At 37.3% G+C, this 19,188-nt stretch overlaps 1 protein-coding gene across 10 annotated transcripts in view; it reads left to right on the forward strand.

Moving 5' to 3' along the window:
- The window catches only part of SDCCAG8 (SHH signaling and ciliogenesis regulator SDCCAG8), a 240,350-nt gene that overhangs the window by 142,348 nt on the left and 78,814 nt on the right, over nt 1–19,188 (forward strand). For 8 of the 10 annotated variants that reach the window (XM_021666931.2, XM_012443692.3, XM_012443691.3 and 5 more), the window contains 2 exons: nt 9,269–9,396; nt 11,531–11,639. The exons of the other annotated variants lie outside the window; for them this stretch is intronic. In XM_021666931.2, coding sequence (XP_021522606.2) covers nt 9,269–9,396; nt 11,531–11,639 — 237 coding nt within the window. The remainder of the gene's footprint in view (nt 1–9,268; nt 9,397–11,530; nt 11,640–19,188) is intronic. 10 annotated transcript variants of the gene reach the window in all.

A 19,188-nucleotide genomic window follows, 5' to 3' on the forward strand; every position in this document is an offset into this window, starting at 1 on the left:
GGGCACGCTGAGCTATGGAAACATTTTAAGGCTGAAAATAAGTAAAGTGTGCATCGTCAAATGCACTGAGGCTATTCAGCCTCAATATCTACCTATGGTATCTACTGTATCTAAAGAAACATTACAGAAATTGCTCTTACTATTGCTGTAGTAATAAGTGCTTTCCATGATTCTAATGTTGTCCCTTCCCCATCTGTTCCCCACACTGCAGCCAGAGTGATCTTTCTAAAGCACGAGTGTGATCACAACACTCCGCTGCTTAAAACCCTACATTGGCTCCCTACTTCCCTCAGGACGAGGGCCTTAAAAATAGCTTCATTTTCTGGCTCCTGCCTACATCTCCAAGTCTCATCTTTCTTCAGTAATCTCCCCTCCACCAACCGCACACTGCTACCCTACAACATACATCCTCCAGCATCCAGTCATGCAAGCACTGTTTGCAGTTTCCCCAGGGCACCTGGTTATCTCTGCACCCTGGGTCTTTACACATACCGTCCACTTCACTTGTAGTCATCTTCTTCATACTCTTTTAATGGCAGATTACTACTCATGTTTTAAGCTTCTAATCTTCCTGAAATCCTTACTCCCTGTCCCCAGCTACTCCCCAATTCCTCTCCTTTTCTCCTGTGTAATGGCAGGAATTTAGCCCTACTTTAATATTTACTATACCATTAGTTGTTTTGTTTTTTTCTCCCCCCCAAAAAAACGGTTTATTTTGTTCCCTAGACCATAAACTCTTTGAGGGCATGGTCTACATCTTGCACACTGATGCGTCCCCATACTTTTGTGGCTGGCACAAAGTAGTTGCTTAAGTATTTGTTGAATGGATGCGCAATACACTGTTTGATTAAACAAACCCATCATGTGAGGCAGTGCCATGGAATGGAGTGAACGCTGGACTTGGAGTGAGAAGACAGATTCAGATTCCAGCTTTTCTACTTACTAGCTGCATGGCTTTGAGAAGAATCTCTTAATTCCCTGAGTTTGAGATACTTTGTCTACCAAACAGGAATATCTGTTCCATCTCCCTGCCTCACAGAAATGTTATGAAGAATAGAGAGGTCAGTGCATCTGCATGTGCCTTTTAAAATAGAAAAGACAGACATGCAAGGGATCATGCTGTAGTAACAGCAGTCGATAGTGAGAGTCTGCGGTTTTGTTTTAAAAGTAAATGGGAGCTGTGCATACGTAATAGAAACAGGCAATATCTAGTCTGCTATACTGTCTTTTGCCTTGAAGGTAAGTTTTCAAATTATTTTGGAGATACTGTAAGAGCATTTTTGGAGGGAAAATTATTTTTGGAGATGTTTCTGTTAAATATTTCCTTTCTTTTGTGTATATTCCCTTGAAAGAAGTTGACCTCCTTTCTGTTTCTGCTTTCTTCCCCAGAAGTGACTCATTCTCTGATCTGATAACTCATCTTTCAACATCGTGTTTAAAGTTCTGACATACTTTGCAGTGAAGAAAATAGAAGTAGTTTACTCCAGGAAATATGTATGATGCCATTAAGTCTTCTGCATACTTAAGGAAGCAGAGATTCCAGAATCCCATTCCTGTGTTTTCCTTTGTGTTTCTTCTCAGTAGTTCCACATTTGCTCAAATAAGAGAATGTAGCCCCTGTTAGCAGCAAATAAGCATAGAATTTGGCTTCTTCTCAAACAAGGGAGACATCATGCTGTCTACCAATTTTATTATTGTTTTTGTTTTATTGTCAATAATAATAAATTCTTGGCAAAAATAGGGATTATCTTATCACCTTCTCTTACTGTAGTCAGTAGACAGGATGATACTTACACCTATGAGGATACTTAGTACTTTCTGTCTTTTGATAGTTGCTCATTCATTCATTTGTTTGTTTATTCATTCATCAAATATTCATTGACCACACAACTGTATACCGGGCACTATTCTGGATTTCAGGGATAAATTAGTGAGCAAAACAAAGGTTCCTGTTCTCCTTGGATTTACATTCCAGACTGATGCACATGACTTATCTTTTCTAGAGTCTTTGACCAGTTGAGGCAGGAGATGTGTTTGTGGGGCCTTTCAGTGTTTTTACAAAGGTGAATATATTTCTTTGAGAAGGATGCAACTAATTGATGGTGTCACTATAGGAGAAAGCAATCCAGTAGCTTAGGAGACAACAGGGAAAGAAGTAGGAGAACTAGCTTGGGACTTGGCTGTCAAGATGGATAATATGGCTATAAATGGCACATTCCCATATGGATAATTGAAATAGTCACTTGTTACCCTTTCAAACTTCTCTGATTTCTCTATGTCCCTGATAAAAGAAGAGATTGAAGCATAGTGATTCACTGTGGACTTTAGAAACAGATAACCCTGGATTTCCTGGATATAACTTTTAATATCTAAAGAACTTGGCCATACTATATAACCTCTCTAGGCCCCCATTTTCTTATCTGTAAAGTGAAGATACTAAGAGAATCTACTTTGTATGGTTGGTATGAAGATTAAAAGAATGCATATAAAGACCTTAGCTTATGTGTAAACATTAATAAATGGTAGCTTCTTAAAACGATTAGTCCTTTAAGGTTGGATTTTTTTGTTGTTCCGTCTGGTTGAAGAACCCCAGGATTAAAGGAATGAAGTGATTCGTCTATAGCCACACAGGCAATAAGGTGGCAGATGTCATACTCTGACCCTCTAGCTCTGTGAGTTTTTGGCTGTACTCCATTGCCTCTCAAGGTGTCATCTTCCCACAGCACAAAGAGAATAAACTCAAAAAGTACGTATACATTTGTTTACAAAACAAGGCAAAAAGAAGCAAAACTGTAAGCAAATATTTAATTCTATTTGCTAGTAGATTTGCTTTCCATAGTAGGTTATTAATTATGAAACTACTTTCTGTGTATTCCAAGTTTGAACAAACGAATAAGTATGTTGAGGATAATAGGAACCAGGTTTCTTACTATTGAGGAAAAAAAATTACAATTATGGAAAAAAGGGAGACATGGTTCTATGTATGTTGTTGGATTATAATTGGAAAGACCAGTATGAATGTGTATGTGTATATTCATATAGCATACAGACAAATATTTATATTTATATTCACATTTATACACTTGTATGTGTATTCATGTCCAGACTTAGTCTACTAAGGTGACCTAGTAGCAGTGATTTTGTGGTAGCAATGAGTACCACTTAGTGACAGGTCTTGGTTTCTAAATACCATTCTCCATTAAAGGCACAAAAAGAGCTGCTTGGTCAAGTGCTGATTCCAAGACAGGTACAAGACATTACAAGACGAGCCTGCAACATTTTGTGGAGACAGAAAGCCAAGAAGTATACAAGAATAATAGAGACATTGGAACCACCTCGAAAGGGTTCCCCCTGGCCAAATCCAGGATAAATTGAGCATAAAAATAATGATTATAATGGATTATAACCCACTGAATAAGATATGAATCCGTGCGACTGTATGCTGATATGAATGAATTAATAAATGTGAGAGAAGGGAAAGCTCTTTCTTATAGCACAATGTTAACTGAAAAATAGAGAAAGAATGATGGACTAAAAAAGTCACTTTTGGATGTAAAGCTATTAGGTGAGAGTTCGATGAAGAATAGGATGTTTGCATAGTCTCAGCATATCCCAACAAATTACCTCTCATTAGGTTGGAGCAAAAGTAATTGTGATTTTTGCTATTAAAAGTAATTACTTTTGCACATACTGGAAACAAAGAGGAGATCAGTAACTTTACAGTAGAGAAGCCTGGGAGAGCTCACCTAACTACTGTTGTGCTGGGTCTGATTTGTACCGGCTCATGAGAGCCAATTGTGTGTATTTCTTCCCAACTTGAGCTTAAAATAGAGCATGGTGGAAGTGTCTACGCTGAAAATTGGCAAACACTACAAAAGAGGGACTTCCTACCCCCTGGAGGCCCTTCGTTAAGTATCTTCTAGCACACCAATGATGTTAACCAAGCAATCAAAGCTAATATCACCAATACTGGGACAAACGTACAGCTTGTGTTTAAACTCACATCAGCACTCAGCACCCAGCACCTCCCTGCTGCTACTATCTGTATTCCTTAATGATTTTCAGCCAGTAAGCATGTTATAAATATTCTCACAAGTTTTTTCATACCAATATGCTACTATCACAAAGCTGTCAATATTTTATCTTAAAAGGGAAACACCTTTTAACCAAAAGAGTTGTATATCTCACACTGGAATTTCAGACATCAGTAAAAAGGTGAATAGGAACATGGAAGATGGGATTGGTGTCTCAACCCCACAACTGCCAGGTCCTTGTTCTCAGACTTGAGCCTTTCATGGTTTCTGTCCCAAGGTCATTATTGAGCTCAATTTAACATCATTAGAAATGTACTTTAAAAAATTTGTTTAACAAGTCATTTTTGCTCTTTGACATGAACATTTTTTAAATTGCAAGATTTAAAATAAATGTTATGAAAAAATTGAGTATCAACGATGTAAAGTAATGCTTCGGTCCCATTTCTAAACAATGGGATGGTAAATACCATTGTCACCAATTTTAGAAAATACAGTCAACCAGAACTATAATTGGCCAAAGGAGTGACTGTGCCTCCATGTATATGTAGACTGTGTTTGAGGCCCAGCCAGAACTTGTTCACTCCTTTTAGTTCTGAATTTTTATGAAGAAAACATTAATATGGCCTCCATATGCCTGGATTACAGGTGATGTGAATAACTTGGAGAATAGAGGTGGATGTTCCTTTGCTCCTTTAATTTAATTTTTTTTGAGACAGTGTCTCACTCTGTTGCCCAGGCTGGAGTGCAGTGGTGCAGTCGTGGCCCACTGCAGCCTCAACCTCCCTGGGCTCAGTTGATCCTTCTGTATCAGCCTCTTGAGTAGCTGGCACTACAGGCGCACACCACCACAGCTGCCTAGTTTTGTATTTTTTTCATAGAGATGGGAGTGCACCAGGTTGCCCAGGCTGGTCTCGAACTCCTGGGCTCAAGTGATCCACCTTCCTCAGCGTCCCAAAGTGCTGGGAATACAGGTGTGAGGCACTGATTTGCTCCTTTTAAAAATCAGCTTTATTGGGGTAAATTTAAATATAATTTAAAAATTGCCAATTTTTAACTGTGCAGGTAAATATGTAGAATTGTGGAAAGATAATAGTCGTAACATAGAAGAACATTTATATCAACCCAAAATGTGTCTTTGTGCCCTTTTGCTCCCTGGTACCCCTCTCCTACTTCCAAATCCTGGCAACACGTATCTACTTTCTGTCCCCTAGTATTTACTTTTCTAGAGTGGCCTATGAATGACATCATAATATATGTCTTTGGTGTCTGGCTTTTTAAACCGAGTGTACTGCTTTTGAGGTTCAGCCAAGTGCTGTGTGGAACATTGTTCCTTTTTGGCCACGGTAGGACTACACCACAGTTTATCCAGTTAACACTTGATGGACATTTAAGTTGTTTCTGGTTTTAAGTGATTGTGAATGAATCTTTCAGTAAAATATATTCTTTTTACTCAATATTTTGAGTGGGAACTAAAGCAGACCAATTGAAGAGACGGGCTTGGCTATCTTTCACCAGGCTCTCACACCCAGCTGGATTTGACTCTCATTTTGTTATGCTTTGGTAAGTTTTCCCCTTGTATCTTTTTTATGAAGTATTTTACCACCTACTTTCTCCTGGCCATTTTGAACTCCTTACTAGGGACGAGGAGCATGTCTTATTTATCTTTATTTGACCCAGTGCCTAGCAGAGTGCCTTTCCATAAGAGAGTTATGATAAATATTTAATAAATTGATTCAGATTCTCTCTAGTCCCTCCTTGAATACCTAAGTGCTTTTTATTAATTTTTTCAATCCATTGTTGTATTACCTCTAGAGCAGATGTGTCCAATCTTTTGGCTTCCCTGGGCCACACATAAAAGACACTAGCACTAATGATAGCTGATGAGCTAAAAAGGAAAAAAAAAAGGCCTGTGCATAAATCTCATAATGTTTTAAGGAAGTTTATGAATTTATGTTGGGCCGCATTCAAAACCAGCCAGGCCACAAGCTGAGTAAGCTGTCCAGCTGGCGGCCCAGGACAGCTTTGAGTGCAACCCGATACAAAGCTGATAAACTTTCTTAAAACATTATGAGATTTTTTTGTGTGATTTTCTTTTCTTTTTCTTTTTTTTCCAGCTCATCGGCAATTATTAGTGTTAGTATTAGTGTATTTTATGTGTGGCCCAAGATAATTTTCCCAGGGTGACCCAGGGAAGCCAAAAGATTGCATACATCTGCTCTAGAGTATTATAAAATAGGTCTCCCTAAATAAAAATATGTTAATCCTACCTCTGCCTTTAAATCATTCACTATGCAAACTATAAGCAGACTTTGAATTCTTTGTGACCCTTAGTGATTTTTTAGTAGGTTTTCTTTTTCCAACTGTAAAGTGAAAGGGTTTTTGGAAACACATTTGAGGTTCCCTGTCAGTTCTAACATTCTGGGATTTTATAAAAAGCCTACCAAGTCAGAAAGAACCTGCAAAAGGAGAGAGAAGACAACATAGGAAAGCGGAAGGGGAAAGGAGGTAGAAAGGCAAGACTCTGTCATGTTTCTAGGCGATGAAACATAATGTATAGTTTCCCAAAAAGAGTGAAAGTTGGGGAAGGATTCAGGAAACGTAAGTTGATGTGTAATTCAGCATGTGTTGGTAGAAGTCTTTTAAATTGTTTTATTTTATAAAAAGGACTACAATTATGACAGTAGTTCTTATCTATAGTCTATTTTATTTATTTATTTATTTAGAGACAGAATCTCACTCTATCACCCAGGCTGGAGTGCAGTGGCACCATCTTGGCTCACTGCATCCTCCACCTCTCAGGTTCAAGTGATTCTCCTGCCTCACCCTCCCAAGTAACTGGGATTACAGGCATGCATCACCATGCCCAGCTGATTTTTGTATTTTTAGTAGAGATGGGGTTTTGCCATGTTGGCCACGCTGGTCTCTAACTCCTGGCCTTAAGTGATCTGCCTGCCTCAGCCTCCCAAAATGCTGGGATTATAGGTGTGAGCCACTGTGCCCAGCCTATAGTCAATTTATAGTATCAGTAATTAGGCAGCTTATTCTAAAAATTGATGGTGAGATTGACAACCCCTTTACATTAGGGAACTGTAAGTACCAGTTTGTGATGGGTAGTCTCGGTTATAACTGTTATCTGGGAATAATCATTAATAGTGCCCCTTTTCACTCTGAAATGGATATTGGTTTTGGAGAATGCATTTATGTCACCCAATTGTTAGGGGTTGCAGAGTCCCAGATTTCCCTACCTCTGTCTCCTGCCCCGGTTCGGGGTCTGACTTGGTGATGGTTACTCAGTGAGAGTTTACAGGGCTTTTTTTCAGCTGACGCCTTTAGCAGCAGGGTCTCCAGCTGGCAGAGCCATTAGAGCCATTCTCTTCCAAGCACTTTTTTCTAATTTGTCTGAAAAGTTTTTGCCTCCTCAAGTAAGACTTAAGCAGATTCTTCAGCTACACTTAAAGATAGCAGCCTTCCTTTACCCTATGACAAGAATATAAGAACATCCAGTCATGAAATTATCACTGCTCACTTCCTATGTGCCAAATACTGAGCTGGGCTGAGAGTATAGAGAGACAAAGATGATGAAGGAAACAGACATGTAAAACAATAACTGAAGTCTGATAAAGGCTATCTTTGTAGGATGTACCCAGTATATATTGAGGTCATTGAGGGAAGAATAGTTAATTCAGGAGACGAGAAGGGGAGGGGAAGAATTTTGAGCTAGGCCTTAAGGGAGTAGCGGTATACATCTTGCAGGGGGATTGAGTGGGTGGGAGGCAGGGCATTCCAGGGGGGAGAAAGAGACATGTGCAGTGATCCATGGCCAGAAAATACGTGGCGTGACTGAGGAGGCGAAAGTAGCCTCGTCTGACTATCCATTTGTTGTAATATACTACTTTGGAACTAAGTGCAAGGAAAGACCCTGGACCACAGCCCAGGGGGAGGTGTTGTTATTAAAAGTACCAGACAGGACCTAATTTCACATTTAGCATGGACCCCCGATGATTCCATTTGAGTGAGGTGTGGGTGTATTTTCATTCCAGAATTTTACATTACAGCATGACTACATGCACTGACCAGTTTTAATACAGGCTTTCCTTATGTTGCTTTATAATTAGAAGCTACTGAATTGAAGTTCCACAGCGGTACATAGACTAGTAGTGATAGCTTTATGGAATTGTTTATTTTTAGTTTGGCAAAGGCTAAGCAGTAAATATCTCAATTAGTAAACTAAAGCAGCATGGATGAGAAATGCCCACAAGGAGATCAGGAGTTTGAAATAACTAAGTCAGTTAATTGAAGGAAGTCCTCATATCACTTGCCCATATTTAGGGTTTAAAGAACCTTCCTAATATGTGTGTGTGTGTGTGTGTGTGTGTGTTTGTGTGGGCGCCTGTACGTGCACACACACAGTGTCAGTATCCACAGTGCTGCCAGCACTGAGGCCCTTTGCATTCCCCGGGTTCTAATTGTTGAGGAAGTTTCTCTCTGTTGGAGCCACTGCGCTTGGTTGTTGACCCAGTGGGACAGGTCAAGGGCTATCGCAGTACGCTGGGATGTTGTCTCACTGCAGAAGCTTTTCATCCTGCAGTTTCTTTCAATGTGACCCAATAGGGATTTTATTATGAAGTGCTGGGGGAAGTTATTCATATTCATATTTATATTCACATTATATGGCCTGATGTGTGAAAATATTTAGTGAAAACATGCATGTGGCACTGCAGAACCATTTACTCGCCTCTAGATAGAGTCTCCTGCATTATATTTAAGATTCCATTTTAAGTTTAGGAGTAAAAACAGAAGTGGTCTGCAAAGCTTAGTTTTAAGAATTTAAATTTTGCTTAAATTAAGAATCTAATCATGCTGTTCCTAGAATTCCAGTATCTTCAGGAAATATTGACCATTCAGAAGGTGAAGGATTCATTGGTAGTGTAAAACATTAAGAATATTAGAGGAAAAAAGGTTTGTGCTTTAAAGTTACGAAATACCATTATTTAGTTAGGATTTTTTTTTGACGCTGCATACTTGAGTCCATTTGGATTGATGGCACGTGTTTAACATCGTTTGAAAGGTTATTTAGGTTTGCCCCCTGAAGTAGGGGAGGGTAAATAGGAAGGTCATTGTCTTCTTATGCTTAACAATTTGCTACGTATCAGCTCTCTCTGGTCTATAGGGGACAGGATGGGGTTTGTGCATCTGCAGATTAAATTTCTATGTATCTCCTCTCTGTTTTGCAGACAGGAAAAAGATAGCATTCAGCAGAGCTTTAGCAAGGAAGCAAAGGCCCAAGCCCTTCAGGCCCAGCAAAGAGAGCAGGAGCTGACACAGAAGATACAGCAAATGGAGGCCCAGCATGACAAAACTGGTAGGTGGTAGGGAAAGATTAGAGCCTGGGCACTCGCTCACAAGCCAGGCCCACGCCTTACTGTGAAATGACATCAGGAACACCTGTAACCTTTGGCTGGCCGAAGGGAGCAGATGCTAACTACACCGGAGATTCCGAATTACATATTAGTTAGCGTTTAAAAGAGAAAATGGAAAGTATTGCCCACTGTCTGTTGATTTCAGAGTGCTGCTCTCACATCTGTTGCACCATCTGGATTATGAGTTTATTTACCTGTGTTCAAGAAACGTAAAGCTGAGAGAGACCACAACAAAGTAGAAAAACAAAGGGCTTGTTTTTGGCTGGGTTTTCAGGCACACATGTTATATAAAGAAAATAGCATCAGAAGCTCTGCGGGAAATGCTCTGAGCTTACAGTTAGAGTCTCCTGAATAGCATTGAACAGTTCCCACAGTACACACATTATAGCTGCTCTAAAAGCCTAATGAGTTTGCTTCAGCATCCAAACTGGAGAAAAGCTTTAGCCATTAATCGGTTCTTAATTCACTGTCGCAGCTGGATGTAATTCAGTGGCTCCAAATTGATATGTTCCTTTATTTAATCTTTGCAGCTTCGAACATTTTTAGCATTTGTATGATTTCCCCACCTCCCCCAACCCAATCTAGAGTGATGTTTAATCCTTTGCATTCTTCAAGTTCTCACAACTGCTGTTAAAATTCACTAATACAAGGCATTGACCACAGCTGGCAGCTTGGCTAAAAATTGCCATCTTTCATCACATTGGCACTATTCTGCAGACTGAGTTGGCCAGTAACTCTTTACCTTTAATTTGAAAGTAAAATGCACTTTGAAAATAGACAGTTTGATTTGTTCAGTCAGAGCATTATGTAGTTTCTTTCACTTTTGAGTTGTGTGTTCACAGACAGTGTTAGTCAAAACAAGACAGTGTCAGTCATTATAATTCCACACCACATACTCCACACTGATTGTCCTATTAAAACAAAAGTTTAATTGATCCTGTCTCTTCCAGAAAAATGTTGCTTAATTTTAGTGCCTGGATTTATTTTGATTTGTATGCTATATGTTTTTTGCCAATTATTGGGTAAAATTGAAAAGAAATAAAGGACTCTTAAAACTTATGCTTAGAGGTAATTTTCATATAATTTAATGTATTAATATATTGTATTTGATGATGCAGTTAAAAAATTACTTCTTATCCTATGGGTGAAAAATTGCTAACATGCAAGTCATTAAATAATCTATTTACTTATGAAGAGGCAAATGTCATATTGACTCACATAATTCCCTGTAGCACTCTCAGTAGAGATTTTCTTCTAACAGCATTTGGCCAGAAGAAATGAAAATTCACCAGGTTTAGTAGATGTTTTTCCACTAAAACAAAAAGAGGAAATTGTAGGATAAATTATTGTTTGCCCCCACTGCTAGCATGATCCAAGTGATCAGAGTCTTGGGCAGAAACTAAGCCCTAGATTAGAGTGTATTTAACTGTTAAAACCACCTTAAGAACATTTCCTTTTGTCTTGTACACACACACACAAAATCACACTGTTTTCAGTGTCTTTGACCAGATCTCCACTGAAACTCATGCTGTTGACACTGAAATTAAAATTCTAAAGAAAATACACATTTTTACCTTCATAATTAGAGAAGTATATGCAGGATTGGGGGCGGTGGTGGTAGGAAACCATGTGTGCAAATATGAAACAAAGCATGAATTACAGTGTAGAAGAGAAGTTCTCGATGATTTTAGTTTTGAATTATCTGGTTGTGAGAATTTTTGACACTCTGTTTATAGTAAAATTGTCAAAATAAAAATATAATATCTTGCATATTACAAAGATATAAGCATCTATGACTCCACTTGAGGTATTTGACACTTTATTAACATGTTAAAATGTTACACCAAGCTGGTATGATGAAAAATGTTTCTGGTGTATAATTATGTTGAAAATAAATGACTCAAAGATTGAGTGTGTTGCCAGATGATCAGTCCTTTGACTTAGGACACTGGAGGTGATCTAGTGGCTTACAGGAAATGTGTAGGGTCTAAGCACCTTATCACTCTACGTATGGAAGCACTGCAGAGCTACAACCATAAACATCTTATGTTGGTGGGGGTTTATTGTTATTTCTAGAAAACGAACAGTATCTGTTGCTGACCTCCCAGAATACATTCTTGACAAAGTTAAAGGAAGAATGCTGTACATTAGCCAAGAAACTGGAACAAATCTCTCAAAAAAGCAGGTAGGTGATGTTATAGAATACTTTCAAGAGCACTGTTTGTGTGACTAATTTTTCCTTAAAAGACAGCATTTATACTGTTGTATAGTCTAATGTCAAAATTAGGTATCTGCTAATGTTTTCTTTGAAAATATTTTCTCCATATGGACATTTTCTTAATTGTCCATACACTTTTATGTTTTTTCTTCATTATGTGTATATACTATTATTTGACTTTTTAGTGTTTAGAATTGAAAACTGAAATTTCGGAAAACAAGGATCAATATGGTAGTAACATAAGGATGCAGATAAATCAAGCAGTTATAAAATCTTACATGGATATGGTTAACACATTTTAATCTATTGTTACAATTCACCATGAACACAGAAGCTATCTTTAGGTTAAATGATAACAGATGAAATGTGTATATATTAAGATGAAAGTAGATGGTACTTTGAAATAAATAAACCAAAACTATTCTTCTCTTCTCTTCAAATTGTTATATTTTAATAGAACAGCCATCACTCATTTTATAGGCATTCTACTGTTTCATAAATCCATTGATTGGAATCTTAATGGCTTTTTTCTACACAATTTCTAGTCAGATTATCTCAACGAATAAATTATTTTATATTCTAAACTGCAAGAAGCCCGAGTCTTCATCTCAGCTCGGGCAGTAACTGTATAATCTTGGACAAATTTATTTGACCCACTTGGACTGTAGTTTCTGCTTTTGTAAATGAATGACATTGGACAGAATCACTTTAAATTGAACTATAGAAGGCAATATTCGCTTAACTGATAAGATGTCAAATATTACCTTATATGATAACTTAATGAAAAAATAGCCTGTGTGTCTTCTCTTCTGTATTTTTCCAAAACTCACTTAGATCTATTGAGAGCAGGAAGTATGGCTCAGCAAACAAACTACTAACCTAGATGTTTCATTCAGAAAGGATTTCCAGGAGGATCAGAGCATATCTGATCACTCTGAGCTCCATCTTGGGCTCCTGCATCAACAAACTGTCTTAGCTGATAGAATCGCCATCGCTGATTCTTTTGGGGCATCACAGGGCTCATGCATCCAATTCTTCCTGCTCACAGGAAGGCAGAGGCTCCTGTAACCACCAAGAATGTACTCTGACATGCGCACCTTCCTAGCATATACTAATAATTATATTTTGGTAGGGGAAAACCTGTGTGCCAAAATACCAGATATTTCAAGGAAATTTTACCTAGAAAACCAAATGATTTTGTCATGAAAGAGACCCATACAATATCAACAGTAGCTATACTTAACCAGAAATATTTGATTTGCAGCACATAGATCCAAAAGTAATTTGTTAGAAGCAAACAAACCAGATTCTATCATTTAGGGATAAAATTATATTAATCTGGGTTTTATATTAATGTGTTAGGTCTAAAATTGGTTTGTGAATGATTACTGATCTTGCTCTCCAAGGAGACATAATTAGGGAAATTTAATCTATAAAAGAGAAAAAAGGTGCTTGGTATTTAATTCTCACCACAACTTGAGACAGGAATTATTATCTTCATTGGCAGATAAGGAAACCAAAACCATTTAAATAACCGGTGAGTGGGAGAGCTGGGGTTCTAACCGAGGTATTTCTGGTTCCAAAGTATATGTTTACAGTAATTACAGTATTTTACATCTATTGCTAAAGAAAATTCAAGCCACAGTAGTAATGATGGGAAAGTTTGGGAAGGAAAAACTAACCTTTAAATTCCCGTGGAGAAGTAAGCATCCTGGGCATGTGACACGGCTAACCTACTCTGTGCCCCTAGGCCCTCTTTTTCCTCCTCTAGATCTGTCACCTTAGCCTGTACTGGTCTAACTCAGCACCTCTACAGCTCCTCTTGCTTCTCATTCCTCCAGCTCCTGGACACGACTTTGTAAATTGGATGTATTCTTTTGTATCTGACACATAGATGGCACTTAATGAATGAATGATGAATGAATGCAACAGATAGGTGTGGTGCTGCTCCCACATCCTGACTTGACTTCTGATGGCAGGCAGTGTGCAATCAGGAACACGTGGGAATTCAGAGGCACTAGCTTTGAATCACACTCTACCACATGGGGCTTTGTAACCTTGGGTACATTGCCTAATCTCCTCAAACCTCAGCTTCTCCTTCTGTAAAAACATTTCTAAAGCCACATTGTGTGGGATTGTTGTGGGGATTAGAATTACATATATAGATACCCGTACGTACATGTATCAAGTGCCTAGCACAATGTCTAACACACAGTAATACACAGTAGCTGCTATTGTTTTCACTGGTGGCATTGTTTTAAGGGTCTTGACTGGTAATTTGGGTATCTATAGCTATTGTCTTTGTCAGGGAAAGTCTCACTGTCATATGGTGACAGAAATAAGTCTATGCCACAATGCAAGCCTTTTTCAAAAGGCCAGATCAGGAAAATGTGGATCTAGTTGTATTTTGTAAATCTGATTTTACAGTTTGATTCAACCAAGCCCTAGCAACCAGTAAACACTTGATAAATTGTTGCTGACTATTTTTAAAACTCTTAAGGGTCCCTAAAACTTACAAAAAGTGCATTTTGTGCACCTCACAGGAAAGTAGTGGAAAGGACAAATTGTGGTTTTAGGGTTGTTTGTTCTTAATTTCTTTTAGTTCCAGTTTCATTTCTCCCTGGTTCCTACTATGACATTTTCAACAACTCATTAACTCATTCATGTCAAATTTAATATTTTATTTTGATGTTACCTTCTGCTTTGTAAGCACCTATAAAACTTGAAGGGCTCGGACTGTTTCTTTTAAAATGCAAGTTATTAATGTAGTCAACCCTGAAGAAGCCCTCCTGGACTGTGCCTCTGCATACCCCATGCCAGACTCTTGGGATAAATCATTTGCTCTGTGCTTTGAGGTGAGGAAAACCTTGGAGTTTCTAAAGTTTTGTCATTGTGGAAACTCAGTCTCCAAAATAGTTATGCAATCCATATGGTAATTTTGATCCAGCTTTTCCTCAGAGTATTAGAGTAAAATTTTTCCTGAAAGTAAGTGTATTTATTTTGTATTGAGCAATAATTAAGACATATTTTTCCCTCCTCTGTTACTAGCAACGTTACTCTAAGAGCCTTGTTATTCAGAATGCCAACTAAACAAATGGATTTCTACCATTTAAAATAAGCTTTTAACTCACAGATCTAGTCATTTGACTGGAGCCCATGCAGAATGACGGGACAGCTGACAGCCTGGGCTCGGTGTGCACTACACCCTTGCTCTCTGCCCCAGCCTCGCGCTAGGCTGCTCTGTTGCTCTGTGAAAATGTTTTGAAATGGTACCTCCGTGTGTGTGTCTCTTGTATGTGTTTTCTCCCCAAGTAGACCCTAAGTCGCATTATGGCAGCGACGACTGCTTCTGTTTTCTGGAAGCCTCCATAGTGATTAGCACAGTAGTTTGCGCCCTGTGTGTATTCCACACTGCACGTAGTGGTGCCTGTAACCCCGGGGTTTGTGAATGGCACGTCCTATTTTAAAACTAAAAATGAGCTGCTGATTCTGTGGATTTTATATAGCTTGTTTTTGACCATCAGGCAAGAGAATTAATTCCATTTTGCTTTTAATTGGCACCAGGCAGACATTCTGTCTGATTTTAGTTGAAGCTCACATAAACTTTCGCTACCCTTCCTTCTGTATTCCCCAGTACTCTGAGAGCTTATTACAGTTATGGGGTTGTTTTTGAGGGAGGTAAACGGAGCTATTTAAATATCCTTGGTACAACTGTGATTTTTCCTTATCAAAGTGAAGGAAGTGTTCTCTCTCCCCACGCACTTAGATGAATCAGCAGTAAAACGTTGCAGTGCGGTCTGCAGTGCTGTCTTAACACCTGGCCTGGGAAGAGCTTGGAAGTATTGGGCGCTGGCGAGGAGTGAGCCTCTGCCAGCTGCAGAGGGGAGAGCAGTGTGTGCTAGGTTTTAGCTTCTCACCACTTGCACATTGAAAAGAACAGGATAGAGATAGAACTAGGGTCTACGTGGGTTTGCTTCTTTCTTTTCTGTCATTGTCACTTTCTGGGTTGCTAGGCTTGTGGACCGATGTCTAACCCTGCCCATTGTGTATTTGTGATTTGCGTTTTGTAATTAAGAGGAACAATGGCAGTCCATGGGGTCTCGTTATATATAATGGTTGGTTTAATTTGTTTCACTTCTATCTTGTTAATTGTAAATTGATCATTAAGATTTGAATTCTAATCTGTCACCAGGGTTGTGAGTATTGAGGGTAGAGCAGTGATCCTGGTTTTAATCACTGATGATGAGAAACAAATTTGATAATTTTGGTACATATTGCAGTTCGTATATTTTAACACTGTACTTTATGGCGTTATAAATATTGTTAAATGACTTTTAGTGTAGTTTTACTGTGTGGACTATAATGTATAAATTATATTACTGTTTTGGCAACAGTAGGTATCCAACTGTGTGAGTTTAATTGAAGTGAAGAACATACACCCGGTTGAACTGTTTTTTCCCTCCATGTTTAGATGATGTTAGGTTGGGATACTATAAAAATTATATTTTCTACAAGAGGAGACTGATATTGGCCTCTGCTGATTGTTACCAAAAGTCAAACTAGAACCTAAAAGAATAAAAAATTAAGATATCATATTTCCCTTTGAAAGCAATTATCATTTGAATCTGAATTATAGTAGTAAAATGTATTTCATGCAAATGCAATTATACAATATAACTGGTATATACAAATACAGGGGAAAGTTCATGCTTCTGTAAAGCTAGAAATTGCCTAAATTTTCTATGAAAATGGATTAGAGTTTATTATCCTTTTATATGACACAGGATAGTCATGCCACAAATGTATCTGAAAACTAACAGAAAACTTGTAAGTTTACTCTTTGAGCTTTGGAAACTACTAGTTCTAGGAACATAGTGTGAGCTCTACACAGAAAAATGATGATGTGCAGGCACATATACCAAATTTTTGTTGAAAAATGAAAGTTTGTAGGAAAATTACAATTACAAATAAAGAAAACAAAAATGTGCAAAGCAGGGAAAAGATTGTTGCAATAACGTACTTGATAGTAATATGTACTTTATAAAGAACATTTATATTTTTGTGATTATGTAAGACATCCTCAATGCAGGGAATTTGGAAAATACAAAGAATTAGGGAAAGTTTCTTGTGCCACTACCATCCAGAGATAACTCTTCTTACGTCTGACATATTTCCCTTCAGTCACTTTTCATGCATGTGTATGTATACATACATTTATATCATGATTGAGATTATACTGTATATACAGTTTTGCGTCTGCTTTTTCATTTGATATCTCATCTAATGAACATTTTTCTATATCACTAAATACTCTGAAAACAGAAACTTATTAAATGATTTGCATGTACAATAATTATTAGGCTTTTAAGATGTTTCCAATTTTTAACCATTATCAATAATCATATGACAAAAAGTTTGTACCTAAATCTAAATTATTGATTGTTTTCTTAATAGAGGTTCCTAAAAGGGAATTGCTGGTCTAAGACTATGGATCCTTTTAAGGGTATTAATGTATTTTACCTTAAGTACTACACTAACTTCTAATCACTGTATATGTAGCCATATTAGTAAATAACATTACGAAGAAGTGAGATATTTTAAAAAAGAATGTGAGGCAATATTGCACAGTGGGTAGAACTACCCCTTTAGAGGTGGACCAAGTAGTATTTGTATCTGAGCTTGGCTACTGGGTGACCTTAGGCAAGTCATTAAACTTCGCATTTACCTCACAGAGAAAAGAAAATGAACCTTAACAAGTACTTTATAGGATTGAGATCATTAATGTGAAGGATGGATTTCAGTATTTGTTATAGAGCAGGCATGCAGTAAATATTTGGCAGTGGTATCTGGTTTTGTTGTGCTAGTTTTTGAATAATAGTAAAATTGAATATGTTATAAAGGTTATTGATCATTTGTGTTTCTTCTGTAGATATTTTAAATATTTCTTATACTTTTTAATTGGAATTTTGATGGAGAGTACAGCTAGTGTTTCATTAAATGATGCTTTTAATGTTTATTTGTCTTATTTTTATAAATATTTTCCTGTTCTTTACATTGATTTTAATTAATAAGCTTTATTTTTTAAAGCAGTTTTATGTTCACAGCAAAACTGGACAGAAAGTACAGAATTCCCATATATTCCCTGTTCCTTCCACACACAACCTCTCTCTCCCACTAGTGACATCTACATTTTGTTTTATTATGACATTTTTTCAAAATCAAAATGAATTCATTTTAAAAATATAAATACATAACTATTTAAAAAAATTAGAAAGTATAGAAAAGAATGAATAAAGAACAGAGAAAACATTCCTGATCCTACCATCCAGAAATAATCAATGTTAATAGTCGGTATACATGTCAAAATATTTTTCTAAATTATAAAATGAAATCACATAAATCACATCATACATGCTGATTTTTAATGTTTTCTCTCTTTTTATCAATATGTTACAGTTTTAGATCAATAAATAACACTCACAAATAGCCACATTATCAGAATAATAAGTGATGTAACCAAGCTTCTGTTGATAGATTTCTTAGTTAGGTTTCCAGATTATGGGTTGCAAAGAAAGATTGTTTCTAGAAACAATGGTACAATGAATACTCTCACACAGACCTATGATATATTTTCAACATATTTTTTATGTGTAAAAGTTTTGTATTTTTAATATTGTAAAATTTATTTTTTTCTTCGTAATTTTTCTTTTAAAAAGTGCCTTTTGGTTTGGAAAGTACCTGAGAATAAGTCAGTGTTCCACATTTTTTTCTAATCTGGCTTAAGGATTTTTTTTTCTTCTTTTGGAATTTGTTTTAGTGTGTGGTATGATAGGAGATACTAATATTGGAAGGGATACCAGATCAAAAATTTATTATAACTGCCTCTAAATTATTTTGTATTACGTGTGATTCTGAAAGGAGAATAAAGTAAGTCATTATTAACTCCTTTTAGACTATTTCAAATATGGGTAGATTCTTATAAGGAGAAGCAAATGTAGATTGAGCACTTGAGCTGAGCTTGAAAATTAGTAATCCATGCTCTCATGCAGAATCTGGTGGGAAAGACAAGGCACAGAGCACAATTTAAAAGAATAAATTATAAGCTAATGTATGCATAAAGGCTAGAGGTAGCTTCAAAAAATGTGCTGACATATTGAGAACTGCAAGATATTAATCAGGGCAAGCTTCCTTTGGGATCACATTTGAACCAAGATGAAAACAATAAAGAATGAGGTGAACTAAAAGCAAGAGTTTTCCCCCCATATATGTGAGCAGCTTGGTCCTTGGGGTGAACGATTTTTTTTTTTTTACTTTTTTTTTAATTGCATTTTAGGTTTTGGGGTACATGTGAAGAACATGCAAGATTGTTGCATAGGTGCATACGTGGCAGTGTGATTTGCTGCCTTCCTCCCCTTCACCTATATGTGGTGTTTCTCCCCATGCTATCTTTCCCCAACTCCCCACCCCCCACTGTCCCTCCCCTATTTCCCCCAAAGAGACCCCAGTGTATAGTGCT

The sequence above is a fragment of the Aotus nancymaae genome, unplaced genomic scaffold (assembly GCF_030222135.1).
Source record: "Aotus nancymaae isolate 86718 unplaced genomic scaffold, 86718_ANA_hifiasm-v0.15.2.pri h1tg000032l_0, whole genome shotgun sequence".
Lineage (NCBI taxonomy): Eukaryota > Metazoa > Chordata > Mammalia > Primates > Aotidae > Aotus > Aotus nancymaae.